The 27,489-nt window shown below is 39.6% G+C and overlaps 3 protein-coding genes across 6 annotated transcripts; all 3 read left to right on the top strand.

The window, feature by feature from the left end:
• On the top strand, positions 1-14,073 carry LOC103368761 (phosphatidate phosphatase LPIN2). 2 transcript variants are annotated; one of them, XM_008297230.1, is made up of 20 exons: positions 1-22; positions 4,568-4,768; positions 4,874-4,969; positions 5,078-5,334; positions 5,817-5,924; positions 6,082-6,190; positions 6,319-7,105; positions 7,238-7,331; positions 7,538-7,725; positions 7,834-7,927; positions 8,062-8,131; positions 8,375-8,464; positions 8,740-8,798; positions 10,111-10,261; positions 10,373-10,521; positions 10,705-10,791; positions 11,151-11,303; positions 11,573-11,687; positions 12,406-12,509; positions 12,839-14,073. In XM_008297230.1, the coding sequence occupies exons 2-20, from the start codon at positions 4,577-4,579 to the stop codon at positions 12,987-12,989; spliced, it is 3,054 nt and encodes a 1,017-aa protein (XP_008295452.1). In that variant the 5' UTR covers positions 1-22; positions 4,568-4,576; the 3' UTR covers positions 12,990-14,073. The 2 variants fall into 2 exon arrangements, with proteins under 2 accessions (XP_008295452.1, XP_008295451.1); XM_008297229.1 differs by having other exon boundaries at positions 6,079-6,190.
• On the top strand, positions 4,505-27,079 carry tpra1 (transmembrane protein, adipocyte asscociated 1). 3 transcript variants are annotated; one of them, XM_008297234.1, is made up of 12 exons: positions 4,505-4,515; positions 19,650-19,895; positions 20,630-20,813; positions 21,018-21,150; positions 21,580-21,666; positions 22,755-22,827; positions 23,010-23,089; positions 23,228-23,338; positions 23,449-23,509; positions 24,286-24,388; positions 24,780-24,860; positions 25,081-27,079. In XM_008297234.1, the coding sequence occupies exons 2-12, from the start codon at positions 19,862-19,864 to the stop codon at positions 25,358-25,360; spliced, it is 1,227 nt and encodes a 408-aa protein (XP_008295456.1). In that variant the 5' UTR covers positions 4,505-4,515; positions 19,650-19,861; the 3' UTR covers positions 25,361-27,079. The 3 variants fall into 3 exon arrangements, with proteins under 3 accessions (XP_008295456.1, XP_008295457.1, XP_008295455.1); XM_008297235.1 differs by lacking the exon at positions 4,505-4,515 and having other exon boundaries at positions 19,636-19,797; XM_008297233.1 differs by lacking the exon at positions 4,505-4,515 and having other exon boundaries at positions 19,636-19,895.
• On the top strand, positions 15,255-18,608 carry trim107 (tripartite motif containing 107). Its single transcript, XM_008297232.1, has 2 exons — positions 15,255-15,372; positions 16,464-18,608. Exon 2 carries the CDS (start codon positions 16,475-16,477, stop codon positions 18,044-18,046), a length of 1,572 nt encoding a protein of 523 aa, XP_008295454.1. The 5' UTR covers positions 15,255-15,372; positions 16,464-16,474; the 3' UTR covers positions 18,047-18,608.
• Positions 27,080-27,489: the final 410 nt, after the last annotated feature.

The raw sequence follows: 27,489 nt of genomic DNA, 5'->3' as shown, positions 1-27,489 counted from the left end.
AAACTGAAAAGCGACCCGAAAGGTAAGCAGCTCTTCTCTCTGTCAACTACTTTACACCAAAATATACTGTATGTAACTTATTTAACAAACGTAAAATATGTTCGATAGTCGAAGGAAGCCGAGTTGTGTCAATTTGGGGTTTTTGTTCTTGCGCTAACTTTCATCGTTTTACAAGATAAGTCGTAAAGATGATTGAACCCTGAATTCCATGGCAACTAACGTAAATCCTAATAAAGTTCTAACCTGTATTTGTAGCTTTTGGTTTATAAAACAGGTTATTTGTGTAATACTTGTAGGTTTTACAACAAAACAAACGTGTTTCTCTGTTTGTATTTCATAATGTCGACAGTTGGAGGGACTGAACAGTGTACACTAAGCCGTTGCGGAAGTTGTTTGAGTTTGGGGTGTACCTTTCTAAATGGGTGTCTCAGTTACACTCGTCTTCAAAAACGTGTTTAACTTCTGAAAGGGGCAAATCCCAAAGAAAAATGTAGTTTGTTCGGTTTTTAATAAGACCTTTGCCACATGAGTTCTCCTGCACCCCAGGGGAGTGATTTTGTCACTGCTGTCTGAGTCAGTGGCAGTGAGAGGGATTATGCAATCACAAAATCTGACGTAATGGACATTTTTTCCTGTTTTTTTTTTTTTGTTGTTGTTGCAACGTTTACAGATGTGCTCACTCTCATTGCACTAGACTAGAGTGAGGTAACTTCAGTCTCCGCAGAGGCAAGGGTCACTAAAAGCCACAAACTCTCTTGCCACACTTTTTTCTGGCTCCTACTGTTGAGTAGGTGGTGCGCACACATGGGTGAAACATTAAAGGAAAATCCTGAATCCTCTAGCCCTACAGTGAGAGGATCCAGTAGCTCTGTTACACTGTGGGGGACATATGCTGAAGTATTTTGGGCCCAGTTGTCTCCTTTAAAGGGAGGGATCGCTGCAAATTATTGCAAAGTTGTTGAGTAATCCTCTTTATCCTGTCCTGATGGGAGTGAGCTCTTCCAATGGGTCCAAGGGGTCACTGAATGAATGAAAACGGAGCTGAACGATTTGTGGAAAATATCAAATTGTGATTGTTTTTTTCCCCCAGTTAGACATTGTGATTTGATTTGCAATTTAATGTTTTAGTTCTGCTTTTGTTTAGTATTCACTGTGTAATAGATTTAAAATGTGATGGAGTATTACCGCATGTAACACAAAGATGACAACATGATTTTGTAAGAGCATTGACACAACACTTAAAATCCTGTGTCAGATGTGTTCCATAGCATATAACCTAAATAGCAACCTTTGTGATTTACATTGCATTGTTTCTAACTGCCAGTTTGATTTGAATCATCACCATGTGGCATTTCCAGTCAGGAGATCACAACCTAACTGATCAACTAAGGTAAATTTGGGACATGTGTGACAGTGCTCTTCACCATCATCAATAAAACTCCACATGTGAAAATGTCTGTAGGAAGAATAAAGAATTCCTCCCGCAAAGTTTCAGAGACTTAAAGAATCAATCCCAAGGCACACTGAAGCTGTTCTGGCAGCACATGGTGACCACTTATCATACTAAGACACTCTATGTCACCATTTTCTTTAATTTGGCACATTTTATATGTGTATCTTAAGTGTATTCAAATTGTGTGTCTCAACACTTTAATCTTTGCAAATGTGATAATTTATTGCCTTTTTCTGTTTCATATCATTTTTAGTTGAATATCCTTTGACATTTAAGAGTTCACTGTGTCCAAGTGTTCATTTACTGATATGAATAATATTGTGGATATTTCACAGACTAAAGAATGTTAAGGATAACTGAAAAGAAATATTAAAATAATTTAAATAATCAGCAGCTGCAGCTTTAGTGTCATAATTGTAAGTTTGAGTTCCTCAAGGAGGAGAAGTTACAGGCGGTGAAGCAGGGAAAATTTATTTAAGAGATAAGAATAGAAACCTACTAAATAAATTGCCAACAGCATGAATTATAGATCAAATATTTGATCAGTGTCACTGTCACTATTAACCCTTCATTTTTCCTCTCTGTGATCCGTCTACTACCATCCTTACTGCAGGATTTTGTTCTTTTCTTCTTCCTCAGTACAGCTGATACAGTTTTAATGAAGTGTTACTCTAAATACATTCACACAGAATTAAAAAATAAATAAATAAACGGGAAAGACAGTGGTAACATCTACGTGACACGTCCATAGGCCATGACCTACACACCCATTTTACATTTGCATTGTTGGATGAGCCACATGATAGGCCTGGGTGGATTTTTGTTGTTTGTTTTGTTATTTTACTACACAGCAAAGCTTATTGGCTACATTGATGCTCACACCTCACCTCTTTATTAGACATTGTTTCCACTTAGGCCTACCTTTTTGTTGTATTTTCCTCAAGAGGCTGCTCAGGCAGTGATATCCATCCAAATTTGCAGTTTATTTGCTTGAGTTCCTCCCAAGTCGGCCAGGATTATGAAGGATTTTCCAGTGTTGGTAGAGCGTGACTGCTGGAGAGTCCCCTCATCTCTGATGGTCCAGAGAGCTGTGGTCATTGCCAGAAACTGTGTGGTCGATCAGTTTGTGTGCGTGCATTTTCATGCCAAGCGTGTATGAATAGCCTGTCCAAGCCTTTTAGAAACTGCTGGTCTGGCTGTCATGTGCAGCACAAGTGGGGAAGTATGAATTCAGTGCGACGGGGAGGTGTGTATATATGTTGTGTGCTTGCGAAATTGTGTGAGATATAGGAAGCATTAGTGCGTGAGTGAAAATACTAGGACTCTCTCATAGATTGCTATATTTTGTTTGCTAGCTCAGAACATAGTGGACTAGAGTGCCGTCATCTCTGATGACCACTGCGCAAGTGAAAAGTCAGATGTAACTTAGCAGTTATAATCGACTGTACCAACTTTTTTAACTACGTCTTAAACGTGTCACAGCTAACAAAATGTAGCCTGAAATCCACAGACAGCTTTTGGGGGTAGCATCAGTTGCGAGAGCCAGGCGGACATTATAGGGAATGGAGTTTACAGATTCCTCAGGTGGACATGGTGGTGAAGTTCCTTGAGACAATTCCTGTGATTGGACGAGCTTTTATGTTGGTGCTGAATGGCGGAGGGGAGGTCAGGGGAGCACAGCCTGGTTGGGAAGGGACATCTGCATCCTTCTCTGTGGGTAAGACACGAGACTGCGAATGTGGACTTTGAACATATAGACAGGTGTACGTGTATGTTACACGATATATCACTTTGTTGTTTTGGGGTTTTTTTTCCCTAAGAATATAAAAATCTATTAGAATAATTCAATCGATAATGTAAAATAGTTTATTGGCTATTATTAATTATTAGAAGTGTCAAGGCTCAGTTGAGTTTGCAGGATCCTCACACATATTACCTGCTGTGATCTATTTTTTAAATTTTGGTTAGTGTTATCTAAAACTAAATCTTAAAAACCTCACAAAAAATAACATTTACTGTGGAGCTCCTGTATTGATTCATTCACTATTAGGTTTATTAGTTTTTTTCTAGCCTGATGTTGAAAGCTGCTCTTCTGGTCTCCAGGCTTCAATTTGTTGCAGAATTATATTTTTCACTTCAGAGGTTCCTTTTTAAATGTGAAAATAGAATCACAAGGTAACAGGCTATTCTTTAAAGAAGTATTGTCTTGACATGACTAGGGCTTGTAAGGCCACTTGAGGTAGCATGCCTCTTTCTAAATCCCACAGAAGCTAATTTCACGGTCCAGTAAAGCTGATGCCAATAGCAACTAGGTCAAAAGTGATATTTTCAGTAGCCCTTGGCAAAGTTTGACTTCTTGACTCACTAAAGCCACTTGTTTGACCTGTTTGGACATGCTGCAGAGAAAAAGAAACACAGTGGAAATGGTCTTTGATCTTTTGTTTTTATACCAAAAGTATCAGCAAAAATCTCCATTTGTGTCGTGTTTGGTCTCACATTTGCTTTATCTGCAGACATCTGTGGCAGATATGTCATAGTTTGCAGTGTGTCTTATCTGCGATGGAACTCCACCTTGTGAACTTTTTCACATAAAGGTCATTAGTGGCCAAAATAATGACAGTAGTCATCTGTCTTACAGTAGCAAACGTCTAGATCAGTGTTCAGCAGATCTCATCTTAACTCCCTGCTGTCGACCTTTAGCCTGACATGTTTAAGATCTTATTCCAAAGGTCAGTATGGTTTACTGAAAACATCAGAAAATGCCTACTTGCAGTTATTCAAGGGACACTCCTCTGTTCTGGAGCACACGTGAATGAAAAGATTCAAAGTTACTTGGTTCTTGTGGTTTTTGAAACTTTTCTTCAGCTAGCGCGGACTCAAGCACATGCATATATGCCAAATGTAGTGTGAACTTTCTTGAATGTTATCTTTTTTTGTTTGGTTAATTGGCTGAAGACGTAATTCGTAAATTCATTAAGTACTGCTGAAACTGTGAAAAAGGAATTAATGATTAAACTGCTGATTCCAAAAATGACTTTAACCACAGCAGACACAGTTTGACTGTGACATGTCACTTGGCCTCCCTAGTTCTCACTTGTTGCTCTTTGTTTCCAGTCCCAAACCATGAATATTGTGGGCCAGCTGGCAGAGACGGTGTTTGTGACGGTGAAGGAGCTGTACCGTGGCCTTAACCCCGCCACTCTCACGGGAGGAATCGATGTCATCGTGGTGCGACAGCCTGATGGATCTTTCCAGTGTTCCCCTTTCCACGTCCGTTTTGGCAAGCTTGGAGTGCTGCGGTCCAAGGAGAAAATTGTCAGCATTTTCTTTGTCTTATTTGATTATCTGTTGTTGCTACATACAGCTGTCTGTCTTCTCTTGGGAAATCTTTAACCATTACATTATATGTTCTGATTTTAGGTTGACATTGAAATAAATGGAGAAGCGGTCGACCTACACATGAAACTGGGAGACAATGGAGAAGCTTTTTTTGTGGAACAAAATGAAAACATGGAGGTAAGATGACAAGCAATAATGGCCATTATTTTAAACTCTAAAAATCGTCACTTTTTGCAAAGCTTTTTTACTTTTATAACCATTATATATTATGTCTGTCTGTCTCAGGTCCCACCCTACCTGTGCACCTCCCCAATTCTTCTTGAGGGCCCTGAGGAGATGGAGGAGACCACTGAGGGATCCGCCATCATTGCCCGCAGGAAGAAACGCCGCCGTAAACGCATTCGCTCTGATACCCACCTGAGAGACGACGCCAGCTCTTCATCAGATGAAAGAGAAAGAGAGAGGGACTGTGAGAGAGAAACTGATCATGCTCATTCAGAGAGTCCTGCTTCAGAGGAGCTTTCCACATCACTGCAAGTCAGGTAAGCAGTGGTTAGAACTTTTGGAATGATTACTTAATTGGAAATTGCTTGCTCTATGATAATTTCTAAAAAGCAGTTAAAATTTAAGTACTGTGGAACTCAGTGAGAGACAGATTTTATGACCGATTACCCTCAACATGCTTTTGAAAATAGGACTCTCATCTGTCTGAGTATTCAAGGTCTTTAATGTTCACTGTTTTTATCACCGACCACAAACATGTCTGTAAAGATCGTGTGGAATTTCCAAATGTCAGCAACCTTTGAATTCTTTTCGCAAGTCAGACCCTGTCAGAACAAAACAATGAGCAGAAGACACCTGAAAACTGCTGTAATATTGATTCTCCACAGTGTTGTCGATACAAGCGACCCCATATAGGGAGTCATATGGTTCAATGTTCCTATAAAAAATATGTATTGGTACTTTAATGATAGTTTGAAGTTAGCCCAGTAGTTAAAAAGATTTTCTTGTTTGTGTGTTAAAGTAAATCAGTTTATTACTCGCTGTCTGAGGAGCCAAATGAGGAGCTGGTATCCACACAGACCAGAGACACTCATCCACACTCGGATGGAGAACCGTCACCTTCAGAAAAGTGAGAAGAGTTCATCTTTACAATAAATTAATTGACTTATTCATTTGTTTTTTAAGCAACTTCACATGCAGGAATTTCAGAGTCATGCTTCACTACATTTATTTGTCCAGTGTCTTTTGACCTTTTTTTAATCAGTTTGTCTTTTCTTTCACAGCAGTGTGTTCTACAGCCGACCATCTTCTCCTAAGAGCGACTCCGAGCTTCTGGTTAAATCCCAAGAGTCATCTGGGCCTCAGATACAGTGGAACTGGGGAGGTTTTCCCACGGTAAGGCAACATACACATACACTCTCACACACAGATGCTTTTAAGGTGTACCTGTGCTATGGTAATGCTGTCGATCTGAGCTTTCATGATCGTGCTCTGTCTCAAACTTTTTACTCTGCCTCTCACAGCTGTGTCAACCAGAGAAGTCACCAGTGGAATTGCAGTGCATCTGTCATTCGGGCAGTTCTCATTTTCGCACCATTGAGAGGCAGGACTCCTTCGACATGGGCTACGAGCCTGTCATCAGTTGTGGAAGAGTGGGCAGTGTAACCGTGGTCAAACCACAACCCCGGACTCAATCCCTTGATTTAGGAAGCCTCTCCACACGAACCACCCCTTTATCCAAGGAGAAAAAGTCTCACATTGCCCACTCTACCCCCAGTGACCTCTTCAAGTCTTGTGCATCGTCAATAAATATGGACTCAACACCAGCACTCGAATCCACAACTGAGCAGGAGGAGAATAGAGACTTGTTATCTCATTCAGCTAGCAATGGCACTGATTCCCCTACCAGCAAAGAAAACGCAGTAAGTGTTGAACATGTTAGCACCGTGACTGATGCAGTTAGCTCTGAAAATAAAAATAGTGTGGAAAGTATGACCAAACCAAACGACGAGAGCGAAGATTGCACAGCCCCGGAAACAAGTCCAAGTAGAACAGCTTCTTCATGTCTGCAACAACAGGGTGTCTTATCTGAGCAAAGTGAACAGGGTTCCACCAGTAGCGCTCCTGTCAGCGAAGGGGACAGTGGAATAGATCCCTATAGTGAGGGAGGGGAAGAGGACAGTGTACCCACAGTGACTGATGGGTCAGCACCTGAAGTGAAAGATGTTGGGACTAGCGTGATGGCTGCGGAGGGGTTAGCAAACTCTTCTGAGGTGTCTTCCAAAGTGGAGCAACAGGACAAGAAAAAAGGTGAAGCTTCCTTTTTTTTTTTTCTTCAACTGAGTCTGCAAACTGTAGAAGTTATTCCAGCTTCATTTTAGACTTTAGAAATTCTTGTGTCAGTGCACGATAGGTCAGTGTTCATGTTTCAATATGTTACAGGTAAACGGAATCACCATCTAGGACCGACAGGCATTTACTTGGAAGATCTGACCAAACTGGATCCTGAAGTGGCTGCACTTTACTTCCCCAAAAGGTAAATGTCTCACCACAGTGGATAACCTTCACAGTAAATGATGTGTGGTTTGTGAGTACCTATGGCATCACTAGTTCCTGCAGTTCTCACAGCGATTGTTTTACATTAAAACGGTAACCCAGTAATTTTGTTGTGTCTATTAAGTGTTTTCCTTTTATTGAGAAAAGTTGAAAGTCAGCTGCTTAAGCTATCTGTTGCACTTGCAGTGAGACAGAGAGAGCGTTCCAGCAAGGGGCAGAGCAGGGCTCCTTCTCAGGAAGCCAGTCGCCTCAGTCAGTGGGCAGCGGGGCAATGGACAGTGGTACAGAGTACCTGTCAGATTCCACCTCTTACAACATGGATGTCAGCATGTCCCTTTGTGGACAAGAGGGTGACACCAGCCAAATCACCAAAGGTAAGCGTGGCAGAATGTGAGCTGGGTTTTTTAGTGTCTGCGTGTACAATGTGTACTAGCACATGCTGAGCTACATTGGTCATCATGTAGCTTTTGCTCTTACCCCAGAAAAGTTTATGGAGCACCTTGTGACATACCAGGATTTTGCCAACAATCCAGGAATCATTGAGGATCCAAGTCTTGTCATCTGCATAAACTCCAAGTAGGATTTTAAAATATTTATTTCAGATTGTATTAATGAAATTACCATTCACACCCTTGAAGTTACTTATCTTGTCATTTTTTTATCATGTTTTTGTCCATGGTTGTTCATCAGCTGGTTTTAATTTTTCACAGCTATTACAACTGGGCCGTGGCAGCTCCAATTGTTTTGTCAATGACAACTTTCCAGAAAAACCTACCCAAGGTATTGTATTGTTTGTAAAGTAGACCACAGAAATGTTAGCTTATTTAGCTCCTTTAATATCTAGTTGAAAACAATAATCAAGCATATTGTTGTCATTATATTGTGTAAATATATTCTAAAAGGAAGGGACAGCATAAGACACATAAGATCTTATTTATCCGATGAATGTTATGACAGTAATCTAATATTACTATACTGTACTAAAATATATAATATACTTGTCTTTCTGTGTGTCCTACACAGAGTACAATCGAGCGGTTGGTTAAGGACAAGATGCCCAAAAAGTCTGGACGCTGGTGGTTCTCCTGGAGACGAAGAGACATGGACAGCCAGGTACACGCTGAGGAATATATGCCAACAGTTATGTACAGTGTAGCAGCAAGAAAGGAAATGTTACATGTTTGGACCTGTAGCGTTTACTCACAACAGTCGCTTACAAGGGTGTGGCATTGCTGCATGGGGTTGGTTCTATGCTCAGTTCATGGTTGACCTAAGAGGTATAGGAATGGTAGAAGTGGAAGCAATTAAAGTATCGGGTGAACCATAGCTCTATATTTGACGTTATTTGAGATGTTTTTTTTTAGAAATGTTGACTCCTTGTTTTTCAGCAAAAACAGTCAAAGGAAGAGCAGGATGAGCCATTGGCCAGTGTTTCTTCGACAGTACAGTAAGTCACCTCACTAAGAAATGACGTCACATAAGTTAACAAACCCAACATGTTGTGTTTCAGTTGGACCTGTTTCAGCCCGTCCTGCTGGTCCACAGCTGTTCCACAGCTGTATCACATTTTAACATACATATATGTAAGAGCACTGTGTTTACTGGAAATACTTGGTGGTTGTTATAATATTGCACATAAATGATTATTTAGTAATGTATGTTTTGACGTACCTTTAAAGAAACCAAAGTTTTGGGCAGAACTGCCTGCTTTTGTTATTAGCTCCCTGGCAGGGATTAAATAAAGCCACAAGCAAGAACAGAAAAGAACTATACATTTTGAAATTAGCTGATGTCATGGATTTGATCTGCTTCCATCAATTTCATCCAAATGAAACAAATTTTGAATTTCATACAGTCCTCTGATTTTTCTTTCTTTCTTTTTGGCAGCATGCAGCCATTACAGTTTCATATGTATGACATCTGATATGAAACATTAAATGAAATTACGGCTTTCTGTAGACAACCTACTAGTGCAATATGATGCTGAGGAAATACCATCACAGCAATCAATATCCATTCTCTTTCAAGCTACAACTAAAAATCACCTAGTTTTCAACTAGAAGTAGTTTTTGACATATCAGCTAATGCTTAAGGTTAAGGTTTATTGTCAGCATTTTACAATATTAAAACTCAAGTTGTCTGATGTCAATAAATGATAAAGACTGATTAGATTAAATTGGCTTGAAATGTATTATATTTGCACAGAGTACAGGTGCGAAGAATACAAAATGCAGTGTATAAGTAATCATAGTTAAAACACTGATGATTTGTACATTGAAAGAATTTGGCTTAGTACTGAATCCATCCTAGTTGTTTGATACTGTATATGTTTACATAAAAATGTAATGTGATGGAAATACTCATTGCAGTGCTTGTGAACACCAGTGTGCACAAATGCAGTGCTCATAATGATGTATGTAGAAGTGGTGGTTGTTGTTTTTGGGGGTTTTTGTGATGTTAGGGTAATGCACTGGTATAATCGAATTTAATCCCTGAAACCTCTGAAAATGACCAGAAAAAAAACAGAGTAAAAGTATAAGTACTAAGACAACAAATTGCAGTTTAGCATCTAACCAGAAGTGCAAAAAAAAAGAAGTAAAAGTGCTTTGTATACAATGTGGGTATATACAGCATGGTAAGTGTTACTGTCATGAACAGTGGTCTAGACACAATAAGCATGTAGAATTTGTTTTCTTATTTTCATGCACAAATCACTAAGTCAAAAACAGAACATTAATGCATGTTTGTTGTTTCTTCAGAGCCACATTGGATGACATCGACAGTGACGAAGCAGCAGGGCTTGGCCGAAAAGCCATTATTCCTTCAAGTCTGTCAACAGAAACCCTCAATGCCACTCAGTCCATCACCCAGATGTACCGGAAATCACTGCGTCTGACTTCGAATCAGATTGTAAGAGATGAATTCACATACAAGCTCATACACCCTATAAAATCGAATGTATTTAGAGGAGATAAACAGTCACTTTGTGTGATGTAATCAACTGTCCTCTGCCACAACCAGGAGCATCTAAACCTGCGTGAAGGAGCCAACAAGGTGGTGTTCAGTGTCACCACACAATACCAGGGCACCTGTCGCTGTGAGGCTGCCATCTACCTGTGGAAGTGGGACGACCGTGTGATCATATCTGACATAGACGGCACCATCACCAAGTAAAAACAACTAGGTTTTCTTAAAAACGATGGTGTCTAGACAGACAACAGTTTCGCATGCAATTACCAGACACTTCCTAACTCCCTGGATAGTTTTGATTTTATTATTATTAGTTTGTATGAAGTGTATTTTCACATACCTTCACTCTGTTTTAATAAGTATTCACTTCCTGTCTCCTGCAGGTCTGATGCTCTGGGTCATATTTTACCTCAGTTTGGAAAAGACTGGACACACAAAGGCATTGCCAAACTCTATCACAAAATACACCAGTATGTGAAATTACTTTTTTCAAATGTCTTGAGGTAAATAGAAAATGATGACTTTAAAAGGACTTTCAAAATGTCCTGTCCAGTTGTTTTTCTTCCCTCAGAAGTTTCATTCCCATTGCTCAACCCACACCAAGCAAACGCAGATAAAATGTAATTCCTGCTCATGATGTCATTCTAGTTACAGCTGTCTAATCTGCACCGCCAGATGTTTTCCTGTTTCGCACTGTTTTCATATGCCTGGTGTTATGCAAATCCAAAGGAGCAGACTGTAGCACATACTGTATGCATTGTTGAACATGTTGATGAAAGTGTTTAGTGTCTCTTTTCTCAAAGTAACATAGTTGTCCCTGTCCTTGCAGAAATGGCTACAAGTTCTTGTATTGTTCAGCGCGGGCTATAGGCATGGCTGCTATCACTAAAGACTACCTGCAATGGGTCAACGACAAAGGCATTGTCCTCCCTAAAGGCCCTGTACTGCTCGCTCCCAGCAGCCTCTTTTCAGCACTGCACAGGTAACAAATAACACCCACTGAACTTCTGAACATATATTGTCTGACTAAGATGAATTTTATTTCCATTTTAATCTTGTGTGTTTGTGTGTGTGTGAGAGTCAGAGAGAAAGAGAGAATAAATGTAATGTATCACTGACCCCTAGTGGCCACATCCAATCTAACTGACACCAATGCTGAGCTACCATACTGTATTGAATTCCTACATGTATGCAAGGAGACAAACATTTGAACAGATAATCCCTTTGACCATAATCTGTCCCAACCTGCAGAGAGGTGATTGAGAAGAAGCCGGAGGTGTTTAAAATCGCCTGTCTCGGTGACATCAGAGACCTGTTCAACCCACAGAGGCAGCCTTTCTACGCGGCTTTCGGCAACAGGACTAATGTAAGCAATGCTGCAGACTGGTTGTTAATACAGCAAAGGTGTTAGGCAACAAGTGTTTTAAGTCAAGGTTTTCCATGTGCATGTGTGGTACCTGGCACTAATTGGGTTTGTACATTATCACAAGACATCGTGCCTATTAGGAAAAAGTCACACCTCTGTATTTTGAAAGACTTCCTCATGTACAACTCAAGATTTGTAGCATATGAACATGATCAGGTGGTGTTTTTCTATGCTGGATGGGATATTATAAGCAAAACAAGCAGTCGGTGCCATGGTGGAGCATTTTTACCATGAAACTGTGAAGTACTAAACACAGTCTCAGGAAACATGGATGTAGACTTCCAGGGTTTCATACATGGCAAACCTAAGAAACGTATCCAGAAAAATTGCAGGGTGAAACTTTCCATATCATTATTCTTTTTCAGAATTCAGAAGCAACAAGCGTAGAATTGCATCTTAAGCCATTTTTAAGGCATGAAGGGAATATTTTTATGGAGGAAAAAGAACTCCAAAAAAGCAACCTTTGATACACAAAGATGAGTTTTTAGTGCTTTAATTAGTGACTGGAGAGCGACTATAAGTATTACCGGTTGGTATCATTTGATTGGACATATTCTGTAATATACCCTAACTTGTATTTAGTGTTCATAAATACTCCAAAGGTTATGCAACACTGAAGCACCTCACTGTTACTGTATTATTTTGTTCACTTTTGCAGGATGCTTATGCCTATAAGCAGGTTGGAGTGCCTGAAACCAAGATATTTACTGTCAACCCGAAAGGAGAGCTCATCCAGGAGAAGACTAAAGGCAACAAGTCCTCGTAAGTATGCAACACAACATTGGGAGGAAAGCATGTTACAGACACATTTCCCCATTTTTATCAACTTTTTGTATGAATATGTTTGACTTTGGTATTCCTGGTGGCTTGAAAAAAGTACTCCTGTGAGAATGAATGGGCTGCCAACAATTTATAGACTGCACAAAGTTTACAGGGATTGTTTGACTTTACTACAAACAAAAACATAACATTTAAGAATACTGAGCACATTTTCAGGTGCTCTTCATCTGTTAATATTTATTTCGGACATGTATTATCTGAATCATGACTCATAACTTTTGTGCAATTCTGTGTGTGTGTGTGTTTTCCAGGTACTGCCACCTGGGTGAGTTGGTGGAGCATTTCTTCCCTGTGCTCTCTGTTGAAGGCAGCACTTCCTTGGCTCTTGACTGTCCCGACTACAGCAGCTTCTCCTATTGGAAGGAGCCTCTGCCAGAAGTGGACCTAGATGTGCTGCTGTAAACAAACATCCACCAAACCCCCGTACATGCAGATTAAGGCAAGCGCTGTAGTGCCTATTTATGAGCCACTGAATAAACTGGAACATAACAAGGCAACTGTCCCTTCTTCTGCTGCACTCAAAAGTAGAACCAAATTATCTAATAATATGCATCAATTCAAAAATAAGCGTGTAATCATTATGCAATATTGGCGAAGACTGTTAACATAATATTTTGCTATTTGTGTGTGAAAATCCTTCAATGAACATGGCACAACTGGACAAATATGCCTTTGGACTGTTTTGATGTTTAATTACTGTGTGTACCCATGTCATAGTCATTCCAAAATAAGATTTTAAATACTGTTTTTACTTCATTAGATAAGTAGCAAGCGTGAAAATGCCAAAACGTTGAAAACACTGCTTGAGCTTGTGGCAATGATGTGACCAGCTGAAACACGAGGTGATGAACAGCTACGAGACAAATCTGTTATCCTGTAGATCTCAGAGAGTGTGTGTGTTACTGGCAACAGAAAATGTCTTTGGATTCGAGTGGTGTGAAATGGAAGAAATCAATCATGGTTTGAGAATGTATTTAAAATGGTCTGGATTGTTTTAGAGTTTGTTTAGCCTGATCAGTGTTGAGAATTGTTGGTGCCGGAGTGTTTTCAAATCACACTTAACTCAGGTGAATGAAAACTCTTTGGAGCTCTGGATGGAAAAGCTAGATTTTTAGTTCTGAGTGAAGGCTGAACACAAAGTTACTTGGTTGTTTAGTGTAATAGCATTATTTTTGTTTTAATTCTTGAGGACTGATGAATCTCAGCAAATAATGATTGTAGAACATGTTTAACATCTTCCCTTTACATATGACACTACTGAGTTTAAAATTTTTTGTACACTATATGAATCAGGAAGTGCATCAGCCTGACAGTCATTCCAGACTTGTAGACCGACTTTGGAGGTCTTTTGCCTTTGTACCATATTAACACTGTTATATTTATTACCTTTGATCATCCGGATGTGTGGAGATGCAATAAAGCTGAGGATTCTTGCTGTTACTTTTCAAACCAAATGTACAGAAATATAAATTAATTCATAACTGCGTCTGTTTGGTTTGTCCTTTTTTTTCCCGTGTGAAATAATGTTTGTTTTTAAAAATACATTCGTGCATGAGTTTGTGATCAGATGCTATCTTTGGATAATTTGTGCATTTTTAAAATTTAGAATATCATATTTTCACAGTTAAAGACAAGGTTGAAATTTCTACAGAGTACACGTGAATATGATAATATTCACGCTTTATACAGGTGAAACAGTTTCAGTGTGTGTGTGTGTGTGTGGGTGGGTGGGAATGAGCCAATATATGACAAAGCAAACACTCTTCAAATATTCTTACAGCAAAATATTTAGCTTTATAGCCATGTCCCAAAATATGTTGTCACTTGTGTAAACTTGTAGATGTTTTACGTTTAGACATTCCATCAATGACTGTCAGCATACACAGTGTCAACCTGTTGGAGTTAACTAAAATGAAAACCTATGAAGGGATGAATGAAGGTTTTGTTATGTTTTTGTGGGGGGTTTTTTGTATATTTTTAATTCCTAGCAGTATATTCTTTTAACTAGCCCTGCTTTAGCATATTGATTATTATGTTGATCCTAACATTTTTGGGTCTATTATCCAACTCAATCAAGTGTGTTTTTTTTTTTGTATTTGTTTTGTCATACTTTGGATCATTTAAAGAATGTGTATCTGTAATATATGCATTTCCTTTATAAATTTATGATGTTAACATTTATTTTATTTGAGCTGATTTATTATAGGCTCTTCTGGGGGGGATTTTATGGCTTGTGCAGGTATAGCTCCACAAGTGGGATGTTTGCCATCTACTTTGTACTGTGACATTTATTGTTTTGTTTGTTTTTTTTTAATTAACTTTATTGGTCTCTTTGAATGTACAAAAAAAACATGGTATATAGAAACGTTGCACAGACGTTTTCAAAGTGTTGTGGTTTTATTGTTTTAAGTAGCCGGGCAGATATGGTGCTTCTCGGTGTCCAATCCTGGTCCTCCAGGGCCACAATCCTGCATGTTTTAGATGTTTCCTTCTTCCAACACACCTGATTCAAATGATCAGCTCATCATCAAGCTTGGTGTTGGAAGAGGGAAACATCTAAAACATGCAGGATTGTGGCCCTCGAGGACCAGGATTGGACACCCCTGGTCTACATCCTGAGCAAAGTGAGGCTGATAGATGGTGCTCCGCGTGGATTGGCTCCTCTGAGACGGGATGGAGCCGGCAGTGTTTATGGAAGGCGTCGGAGCTCATCTGTGCGTCAGTGCGTTTTATTGACTCCCAATCTGAACAGGAAGAGTCGACACAAACAGAACGACAGCAGCAGGTAAGTCTCTAAACTTGGATTGTGTCTTTTTCTTTTTAAAATATTACCATCGTGTGTTGTCGTTAGTGAAGAATGAAACGCAAACACTGCGAGAAATGTTGCGCACATGCGTATTAAAAATAATAATTTGATTACATGAAATGAATATATGCCCTGAGGGAGAAGCAGTCTAACAAGGTAATTCTGTAATTAATTAAATTCAGGGAAACAAAGCTTTGGGTTTGGCCACATACGCCTGGTTGGGAGATTGTTGTTTGTCCGGAATCGAAACTTAAGCAACAGGTGGAGAGTCGCTGCGAGCTGACCCAGAAGCGACTCTTGTTTTTCATTTTTTATGGCCAATAAACGGCGTCTCCTGTAATTACAGTTTCCTATTTACATTAGCCATCACATGTTATGACCTACAGGTAACCATGTATCCAGGTTGGCAGGTAATTGTATTAGTTTTACATACATCTGCATGTTTGTACGGGTGCCTTGTGTTGCGCTTAGTCATGCTCTTACTTCCTGGACTGTTTTTTTTTTTTTTTTTGACAGCAAGTTTCACAATACGCACATTTAGATTTTACGCAACGTCACACCTACCACCCACAACAATGTTGTAAATACGTTCCGTAATCATTTTCTACACTGATTGTCCAATATTTTGTAGATCCAATATATTTAACTTCGCTTTTAAATCCACAACAATAACAAACAGTATCCAGTGTCACCAGAGCAGTTTGTGTTATCTTAAAACAGCTTTTAGAACTAATGCTGAAAATGTAAAAATTCACACAAAACATAATTTGCCACCTATGCCATTTTTTTTTAAATTTCTGTATTTCTATCTCTGATCAGAATCTTATTTGGCTCTTACGACTTCAGTTTATTTATTTTTTAATCCTTCTTATTCCCCAAATTCTGCATATTTTAGAAATATAGATACTTTTTCTTCAAGTATTCAAGTCGACATTTCTCTTTATTATCTGCAATTCATGTGCTCATATTTATTAACTCATTATAGTTCTCTTTCCAAACAGTGGCAAATAACTAATCCAAGTCTGTGTTGCATGTTTCTGAAGATTTACCCTGAGTTGTCTGTTTTCCAGCTCCTGCCATCATGTCTCTGAGTGAGAATGAAGCCAGCCTTTCTAACACAAATCATCCAGAAGCTCTGGCTTTGGAGCTTACATGCCCCATCTGCTTGCAACTATTCTCTGAGCCAGTTTCTCTCCCCTGCGGTCATATCTACTGCTTTGGCTGCCTTCAGACCATGGGAGAAGGCCTTGATCAACACAGCTGCCCCGAGTGCCAGACTGAGTACCAGGGAACCAAAGCTCTTGTGAAAAACTTCAAAATGCGCAACATCGTAGAGACCTACAAAGCCACCGCCGGGAAAATCCTCTCCACTGCAGACCCTTCTGATGTCAGCCATGTAGCTGTCGAGGGTAATGATAGCTCTCCAACAGCGGAGTCAAATGCAAAATACCCCCAAAGCTTAGCAACAGCTGGAAAGAGCCAAGAGGAGAGTTCAGAAAGCAAGGCACAGGATGGCTTTCAGATGGGGTCTGGATCAACAAATCACCCATTTTCGGTGGATCAAGAAAAAAGCAGTTGCAAAGGCAAATTGGAAATGGATGAACCTAAATTTAAACTGGCATCTCAGGTCACTGAGTTGAACCTCAAGTTGGAGGTGGCAGAGGGTTTCCTGAAGAAAGAAAAGGAATGGGAGTTGGAGGTGACCACAGCTAATGCTCAGCTGAGAGAGAAAGCATCCAAACTGCTGGGGCAGATTCAGGATTTGTCGCAGAGCTACAGTGTGCAGGTGACCCAGATGATTGAAGAAGAGTTAGGACCAGGTGAGGCCAGTGTATTCAGTCGAGTCAGTCAGGCCTCTGAGCTGACTAAGCAGCTGAGGCAGGCCACGTTCAAAGCTGAGTCACTGCTGACTGAAGATGATGAGACGGTATTTAGTGATGAGCTCAAAAGTCTGCAGCCACACATTGAAGAGCTGATTGCAAAACCAGTCGAAGAGGAAGACCTTGTTGAAGTCAAAGTCAACCCTGCACGAGTTTGTTCCAAGCTAGAAAACATGAATGCTGAGCTGAGGGACAGACTTGGAGAGATTCAGCGTTCCCTTCGTAGCACCCTCAACCCTTCGGAGGTGACGTTTGACCCAGAAACAGTCCATCCCAACCTCATTCTCTCTGAGGACTTGAAGACAGTGACTTTCAGTGCTGTCAAACAAACATACCCGTCGTCTCCTCAGAGGTTCATGAGCTTCTTCCAGGTCCTCAGCACCCAGAGCTTCTCTGAAGGCGATCATTGCTGGGAGGTGGAGCTTGAAGGCTCCCCGTGGATCATCGGTATATGCTACAGCGGGAAGCTAGAGCGCAGCGGGTTACCATCGGCCCTGGAAAGCAGCCGGGGGTCCTGGTGTCTGATGTGGTTCAACAACCTGCTCACAGCCTTTGAGCAGAGTCACAGTGTGCCACTAAAGAAGACCACAGTGTCTCGCAGGCTTGAGGTCAGGCTGAGCTTCAAGACCCACAGGCTGAGCTTCTACAACATCAGCGCCACCAGTGGGAAGACTCATATATACACGTTTAAGGCTAACCTGACTGAACCAGTGCACCTGGCCTACAGGATGATGTCAGGGCACCCCAAAGGCCGTGTCACTGTTCACTCATAATTATAGTTCATTGCTTTATCATAACGTGCTGCATTTGACAAAGACTTGAGTAATTATAGTTAAAGCATCAATAATTTGTACGAAGGTTTGGTTTGTATGATAGTATTGCGTATTCTCAATCTCCTGTTGCCGTAGTATATGTGGCTGAATTACTTATTGCAGTGTGTCTGAACACCAGTGCACAAATACAGCACTTATAATGATGTGTGGTGAGTGGGTTTTTTTGTTATTGTTGATGTTGTTTTAATCTTACGGCAATGCACTGATATAATCAATTTGACCCTCTGAACCCAAAACCCACTTTCAGGTCGCAAAGGCATGTTTTCATTAAAAAATTGCAGAATGCTGTTTATTAGACCTGGAAACTAAAACATGACGAATGAATAGATATTTCTTTCTTTCTTCTTTCTTTTAGACTTTCTTTAATGGATTGTACATGTCATTTTGAAACATAGTGTCAAAAAATCCCAGAAAATGTACCTAAAATTGTGATATTTCATAGAAATTATTTGACTGTACATGTTATGCTAAAATTCTGCACAAATAAAAAGTTTGCATCAGATCATGTGTTTAAAAAAAACAAAAAAATGTCCTACTCAGTGCAATTGAGAAATCAGGACTGACTCCATTGCAACTAACAGTTATGTGACAGAAATTCTGGCATTATGGTTGAACTACACACTGTTTACACAGAGCAGAGAGGAGACGACAAGAGAGACTGAGAAAAAAATAAAACATGTTGGATCAACGAAATAAATGTGGAATGGTTTAGAAGCTATACAATGGAGCAAATTGTCAAAGTTTTTGGGAAGATATATTCAGCATGGTAAAATATCTTTCTAGAATTGATATGCAGACTAGTGTGAAAAAACACCTAGTTTGTAGAGGTTTTAAAAATGTAAATAGGCCGGTTCAAATAGCCTATCTATAGCATGTGGAACCACTCTTCCAGTCTTGGTAACACTGGTGCACTATTGGTAAAATGATGTACATCTACATGTTGATTTTGTTTTTAAATTTTTGCAAAACAAATAGTCAAAGAAATTCAACTTTTGTTGTGGTCTCTTTTCACGATTCATGGCATCAAAATTATGCTATATTACAAAAAACAAACAAACAACAAAAAACATAGTTCTCTTTAATTCCAGCCCCAGTTACTCTGTTTTCAACAGAGATGCAAACAATATATTTCAAATAAAAATTAACTCTTGGGAGGGAAATGTGAAAGAAGCAGAAAATTCCCAAAAACTGCCTATTGATTTCGAGTGTGAAACACAAAAAGTGCATTACAAATGGAAATGTGTGTTTATATAATGTTTATTACATTCCAGCTGTCAAATAAACACCTTACATAATGCCTGGTTTTGCTTCACAGCATATTATCATTATAGGAGTGGTCATGAGCTCATTATTATACACTTGTGAAAGGTAATTGTTTCGTGATGTGTATTTTTACTTACCTATATCCTAAAATAAACACACAAAAAAATGCTAAAAAGAAATGCTAAAAAAAAAACCATCAGAACACTCAAATCTCGCGAGATTTGCTCCTCCTGCTCGGTGAGAGTGTCAGCTGACCACACGGGAAATTTGTTAACGAAAGTACCCAGCACAGCCATGTCCCGTTTTAGTGATCAATGTATTGGCCGATTACAGCGTGTATGACAACACGTAAAGCCTGCGCCGAAGTCACACTGTTGACTGACACATTTTACAGCAGTCGTACGCTTGAAACTGAGTCTTCTGAATCGGTAAGATGCTAATGTTTACTACTCGAAGCGTCCGTACACTGGCTCGAGTATCACTCTTGTTTGGATGCTAACGCCAGCCAGGCGGCTTTCAAGCAGAGGTACTTAATGTTTGTTAGCGAGTGATATTTACTGCTTTTGTATGTTTTTGCTGTATTTGTCTGGTATGAATGCCTAGGGAGGATAATTTAACTCACAAACAACCTATTTCCCGACGGCAGCTAGCAAGCTACACGTAGCAGCGTTAGCTAAAATTCCCCTTAACGCTAACTGAAAGTATTGTCATACATCATACGCAGGAGTGTTGTTTAGATAAGCTACGCTATGATTAGCTGTCCTTTGTCGACTCCAGCCAACTCCAGCAAGAACAGTCTTGACTTAGTCTGACCTCATGTCGGTTTTGTTTACTATGCTCAAGTTAGACGAGCTACTGCCACTTGACTCTTGTCCAGTTCAGAAGGCGTACGTGTATGTTAACGGGATTGATTTAGTTCTGCAGTTTGGCACTCAACACCATTTACGGCCGAAATAGCACAAGCTCTCGTTACATAATGTCGATCTAAGAGGAGGAAGCTGTTAACCTGTATGCCCCCTATAGCCTTCAATTTAAAATGTTATGGTGCTCATATGACCTGAGTTTGTCTTATGACAACATCTTTAACAACCATAGACTTCTCTTTTGTGAAACTGAAGGACTTCTCTACACAAAACCTCCCCCACAATGAGGAAGCATGTAGTATTTAAGAATAGATAGCCTAATATCTGCCTCACCTGTTGCTAGGAAGGATTTTCAGTTTATGTCTCACCAAAACAGTTTTTTTTCTCCCCCTTTCAGGTTCTGACACCATGCTAGCCACAGTGACGGCTGTGGTTAGGTTTGCTCAGTACAATGGCACCGTTTCACCGACACCACTGGAGAACACTTCAGCATTCCCAACTTGGCAACCTGATACTGAAGCCAACATCACCAGGCCTCACAAATGTCTGCAAGTTCTGTATGAGGACATTGGAGACTCCAGGTAATAGTTAAACACTATTTACAGTTATTAAAACACACTTTGTCGTCAAATCTGTGTGTGATAGTACCACAAATACAAAACAGAAACCGGTGAAAATGAAACTCAGTCGTGCCGGTCAATGAGCACTATGTTGCACATGAAATGCCTATAATTGTTTTTTAAAGTTCTGCATTACCTGTTTTCACACTCACCTCTCTGTCTTAGGGTGCGGTTCTGGGATATTTTACTGCTCGTGCCTAACGTCGCCTTCTTTGTGTTCCTGATGTGGAAGCTGCCATCAGCAAGGGCAAAGATTCGACTCACCTCCAGCCCCATCTTCGTCACCTTTTACTTGCTGGTAGGACACAAGCTGAAAAACCCATATACAGTGTTATCTCCTATTAATTGACAAATTTCAGTCCATAGCTGTTTAAGCAATGCTTCTGTTAGTGCTTTTTGTGTTCACTTTTACTGCTTGGTTTTATTACCTGTTTTTTCTCAATGTCTGGTTGTTGCCGTTTTTCGTTTCCAAACTTGCTTGCATCTGTCTGTCTTGGGTATCATTCTTGTTACGGTCACATAACAATCAAAGAAAAGTATATTTCAGCTACGCAGTGTCGGGCACAGCAATAAAGAATCCCTGAACATTGTGTGTCCCTTGTGTTAACCATGTAGCGTTGTTATCAGTCATACTTTGGCCTAAGTCAGCTCAAGTGAGTCATTTTCTTGTATTTAGAAGATACACTGGTTTGTTTGGTCTCATGTGTTGTGTTCTGTGTTTTTTTAGGTTTTTGTTGTAGCAGCAGTTGGAATCACCAGGGCTATAGTGTCCATGACCGTCAGCGCATCCAGTGCTGCCACCATTGTAGACAAAGTAAGAACGAACATGAGGTATAAGTAAAATGTTTTAAACTTAACAGGTTTTTCACCCGTTCACTATCAGATTTCACAGTAGTGTCACCTCTTGTCACTTCCAATTTGATCCAGCAAGTTTGTTAAAAGTGTTAAAGGTTTGATCATTTTACTCATGTTTTCAAGTTTAGCTGCACAACAGAACAGAAGGTTCTATTATTATCTGCAGAAATATTTAGCAGAAGATAATTTTTCATCTCTTATTCAGAGCTTTTGGTTATATGGAAGTATACCTGACAATCATACAGAAAACTCAGTGACTGCACTTTGAACAGAATGCCATACTGACAGTGGATGATTCTTTATGAAGATAAAAGCTGGCCATATCTTTAAGTTGTTTACTCCTATGTTATCCACACTATATTCCACAATACCATTTGCACCGTAAACCTTCCGTACCTTCACAGATTATTTATCTTTATTATCTTTATTATTAATGCTTGGAGGAGTTCTGTGTATTTAGGGGAAAAAACACTGTTCATGTTTTGTTATTGGAAGCACAAGACACTTGTTTACTATAAACTGCAGTTTTGTCCTTTTGGAGGTGTTTTTTTAATTATTATTATCTAGGAACATCCAGTTGGGGTGAAAATTATTTTAAATGTATGTTTTTTCTAAGGTTTGTTTGTTTGTTTGTTTTTGAGAAAGGTGGAGGGGTTGATTTTTGGAGGGCAATTATATATACTGCATTCATATTGAATTACCAGCCACCATGCTCTGCCAGAGATACCTTTTTATTAAGTTACCGGAGGGGCTGATCTTGGCTGCGGCAAGAGTTCTGGCTTTCATGTCTAAAAGGAAAAGCATGGCTGACATTCCACACATACCAGACAGATCCCTATGGAGTTCACGGTGATGAACCCACTGTTCCCATAGCACATTGTCATGGCTTTACTGTTGCAGGAAAAAAAGAAAAAAAAAAGATTATGTAATTCTCTGGAGTGTGGCCTGACCTGTGAAGTTGCACATATGCCCTGTGTCAACATGTGTTACAACACATCTGGTCTGCTTTGCCACAGTGCCTTCTCATAATGTTTGTCGTCTCTTTAGGTGCTGTGGGAAATCACCCGGTTCTTCTTGCTGGCTATTGAGCTCAGTGTCGTGATCTTGGGACTGGCTTTTGGTTAGTTTACACTTTTGGTTTCAGATGTCATTTACTGCACCTATGAATCAGCATGATATCATCTGTCACATGACAGATCTGTAGCAAATGTTAAGTTCCATGTCTTTCTCAGCCCTGAATGTAATTATGAATACAGCTGAGGTCTGTTTTTCTGTTAAGTATCTTCTTTATTCCTTCATTAGGCCATCTGGAGAGCAAGTCCAGTATAAAGCGTGTGTTGGCTATCACTGCTGTGTTGGCTCTGGGATACTCCATCACACAGGTAATGACAGATGATGCTAAATATTGTTAAAAGTACTTATATGATTAAAAACATGTTCCATGATGTCACCACATGCCAGGAAAATTTGGGCAAGATGTCATTCTACATGCAGTTGAAATAAATAATACATTTCCTTAGGGAACGCTAGAGATACTATATCCGGACAGTCACCTGTCTGCTGAGGACTTCAATATCTATGGTCATGGAGGACGACACTTCTGGTTGGCCAGCTCCTGCTTTTTCTTCCTGGTCAGTAACATGTAGCTGTGCAGCAACATGAGCAAAAAGCTAAGAGTCAGAATTGAGCATATTGACAATGAATCCTAATATTTTACTCACGATGTAATCCTTTTTAATAGGTGTACTCCTTGATTGTGATCTTGCCTAAAACTCCAGTGAGGGAGAGGATATCTCTGCCATGTAAGTCACAGATCTCACTGCAACAAAGAACAGAATTAGATTTAACAAGTTGAAAGATACTGCCACAAATGTTGTGTCACCCCCTAGTTAAATTACATATTTTGTTGATTTTTGAAGGAAATGCACACCTTGCAAGTAGCAGTGAAAAATGCTCAAATGTTAATGTACTGTTTAGTTTACAGTTTCAAACACTTCAGAACTGGAAAAGAAAAAACAAGTGAAACCGTTACTGTGGCATGTGCAAAAGTTCAAGCACCCTAATAAAGTGGGATCTTATGATCTATGTTGGACTGTCCTAAGCTTCAGGAATCGCTACCTACCTTTTCAGTGCAAGATAGCGATAATCCTTTGTTGTTATACTTACTTATAATGATAATTCTGATGCCCCATGAGTTCATTAATTACTTAATTAGTGAGGCCAAGTAGACAGGTTCCTAAATGTTTTCAATATAATGAAAATAATTGTGCATTAACATTTGAAGAAAGGCTCATTTTAAATGCATGTTGGCTGCTGTTGTGTTTATTTTCACTGCAAAAATATGCAAAATATCGAAAATATTTAAATTACTATTACTCGTGTAATTTTTATGCTTGGATGAAAGAATGAAAATGAAAGAATGAAAAATACTTTATTTATCCCAGAAGGGAAATTCAATGGAAGCTTTATACCAACCATATTGTATTCCGTAATGTGCCATTAACCACTCCCTAACTCACCAGTTGAAAGCATTTGCTCTCACTTGTCTGTTAATCTTTGTTTTGCTTTCTGTGTACAGCTAAGAGGAGTTTCTATGTGTATGCTGCCATCCTGTCTTTACTGAACCTCGTCCAGGGCCTGGGCAGTGCTCTGCTGTGTGCAGGAATCATAGAGGGACTCTGGTCAGTATTAATCTATTTTTAGCAGCATATTTTTGATATATTTAAAGAGATATGGATATTAAAAAAGAAGGTTGTTTTTGTGAGACCTACTGTTACGGTGTTGTGAGTAGAAAAATAAATCTAGAACAAGATTTTTGGATTCAAAGCAACTGAGGCTATAATGCTCCTCAAGCTTTTTAAAATAATGCCCTGGGTATGGAGCTTGGTGGCCGTTTTTAAACTTTCTAGTATTTTACTTTTTTTGTGGGTCCTGTAAAGTTCAGCAGATATGATCATTGTAGCACAACCAAGAAGCAGAAATCTGCTGGTTGTGCTTTTTATGCAGCTGATAATCTTCTTATGCCCTGAAGCTTTTACTAAGACTGTTTACTCTTTCCCCTCTCTGAACCAGCTGTGTGGATGTCACCACCTTCCTGTATTTCTCCGCCTTTGCTCCGCTCATTTATGTCACATTCCTCAAAGGCTTCTTTGGGTATGTAAGCTTACAAAATATACAGAATAATAATATGTCTAGGTTATGACAAGTCTTAAAAAGCACTGAAATCAAGAAAGGTAAAAAATGTTGTGTACCTAATAAATAACTGTCAGCCTTTACTGGTTTTCTGCTGATGTGAAAGTCGGATTACATTACAATTTTAACGCCTGACCTTGTTTCTTCCTTTATATTCCCATCTTTTTATTTTCTTTCGCAGCTCAGAGCCCAAGATCCTGTTCTCCTACAAGTCACAGGTGGATGAGCCGGATGAAAGTGACGTCCACCTTCCCCCAACAGTCGCTGGAACCCTGAACCGTAAGGAGCTGACTGACCAGGGCCTGTTCTACTCCTCCACCCAGATTGACAGCTCTGGCCCCAGCAGCTCCCGTATGGTTGGAGCGCATCTGGATGACGTTGCCTCCGGACCCTATGGGTCCAGCAGCATTAACAGCATTAACAGCATTGAAGCTGACCGCTGGAGACCTATCAACGTGTGAAAGGGTGAAGAGGAGAATGGAGGAGGATAGATGGTTGTACAGCTGGACTTACATTGTTGTGCATGTGCAGTGTTTTAGGCAGGATGGCGGTCAGAGAAGTTGGCCAAAGAAAAGCAGAACAAAGCAGCTGGACACCAAGGAATGGTATTCTTGGTCTTGCTTTGAGGCCAAAATAAGTTAACAAGTGAACGCTTGAGGAAGACCTTTGCTAGCCTATTTCTGGAGGACTGTGTGTTTAGCATCTGCTTTTGTAACACTGCTGCCAGAGTGCACTGCTGCTGTAGCTCCACATTAGGAGTACTGCCCCTTATTGTGGCCCCAACAGACTTGATATTGATTCTGTTCCACAGGCTCTTGGGAATGGGAGCTTACTGACTCGTCCCAGCACATTTTCTGTCATTCCAGCATTAAAAATCAACTGCTCAATCCTGATTGATGATGTTTTAACCCCATTTTAAGTACATAAGTCTGCAAAATCAATTTAACATTGTTTTGATGGCAACTCTGCATCTGTACATTCCTACTAAAGGCTTACATTGACGGCAACTCAACTAGCTCTGTGTTTAGCTGCCTTGTTTTAGATTTGTGACTGAACTGGCTGATCAGTTTGTACTGGTGACTGTGCTTCTCTGAGCACGGCAAGGACTTAATTTTGATATATGTACTTTGTCCTCTGAAATAGGTGCTGTCCCTGCTGTTAACGAGTGAACAGTGTTAACGTGATGTGTGTCACTGCAATATAATAAGGAAATCCGTAAATACAGGCATTGCATTATTATTCAAGGTCAGAAACCATCTTTAAGAGTGTCTGCTAGGGTTAGCTAAGATACAAGCAATTCTTTAAAAATTGAAACAGCCTCTCACCCATAAGCTCTCTTTCTCTTTTCCTTTTAATTTATTTTCTGCTTTAGTTTTCATTTCTCACACCAGGTGAATTGTTCCTGCCACTGAAAGCACATTTGCTAACTCCATAGTGATTAAAGGAAATTATTTTATGTGATCTGAATGACAACTTTGTAAAATCTTTTTTGTGCATTCCAGTTCGAACATTCTTAAATTTCATTACGGCATATTTCATTCAGTTTTGCAGATTTTTTTTTTTCCTGTATTCAAATGTTTTTAAAAGTGGTAAATTAGATCTTTTTTTTTTTTTTTTTACTTCTTGGTTTATCTTATGTACTTGTTATTCGTCTTGATATTACTACAACATAAGTCTATTTCAACCTGATCATATCACATCTGTTTCTATCTACCAAGAATATATAATGTATTAGTTCCTCCGAAAATTAAATGAATGGATCACTGTATTTAAGCTAGCAGTATTCATAGGAGGTAGTGACCTGTATGCAGAAGATCTAGGGTTACAATTATTTGTTTCATATTTACAAAGCAACAGAACAGTGAAGAAGTTGTGTGTTTCCAAGAATTTATAGAATTTGCCCCCACTTTAAGATGTTTTATATTCAAATTTGGGTGCTGGTGAATGTTGTTGTGTTACTCTGGAGTTAGGCTGGTAAATCATCTTGTTGTCTCATGACATGAATTCACTAAGTGTATCGCTGTGGAATTCAGAAGTTCACCTTTGATGGGGAAGTTATTTTGCAAATGATGGTTGAATTGCCTTTTTATTTAAGTGCATTGATTGTACAGTATTCAGCTCATATTAATGCAATGTGTTGAGCATTCCATGAACTACAGAATAAACAGTGGACTCTTTTACTTGTTTTTATTTGTTTATTGCCAAGTAATATAGTTCTTTCAAAGTTAATACTTGTCTATATAAAGATGAGTGGCGAAGGAAAAACCAACAAAAAGTGTCTTCATTAGATGTTTGGCCACCATCCATCCATCCATTATCTATACAACGCTTAATCCTCACTAGGGTCACGGGGGGGCTGGAGTCTATTATAGTCCACATAGGACGAAGGCAGGGGACACCCTGGACAGGTCACCAGTCTATCACAAGACTACACAGACAGACAACTAAGCACACTCACATTTGCATCTACAGACAATTTAGAATCACCAATTAACCTCAACATGTTTTTGGACTGTGGGAGGAAGCCAGAGAGCCTGGAGAGAACCCACGCTGCACAGGGAGAACATGCAAACTCCACACAAAGATCCCA

This window comes from Stegastes partitus, unplaced genomic scaffold (assembly GCF_000690725.1).
Source record: "Stegastes partitus isolate 25-593 unplaced genomic scaffold, Stegastes_partitus-1.0.2 Scaffold1201, whole genome shotgun sequence".
Classification (NCBI taxonomy): Eukaryota; Metazoa; Chordata; class Actinopteri; family Pomacentridae; genus Stegastes; species Stegastes partitus.
This window is presented reverse-complemented; position numbering and strand designations above follow the sequence as displayed.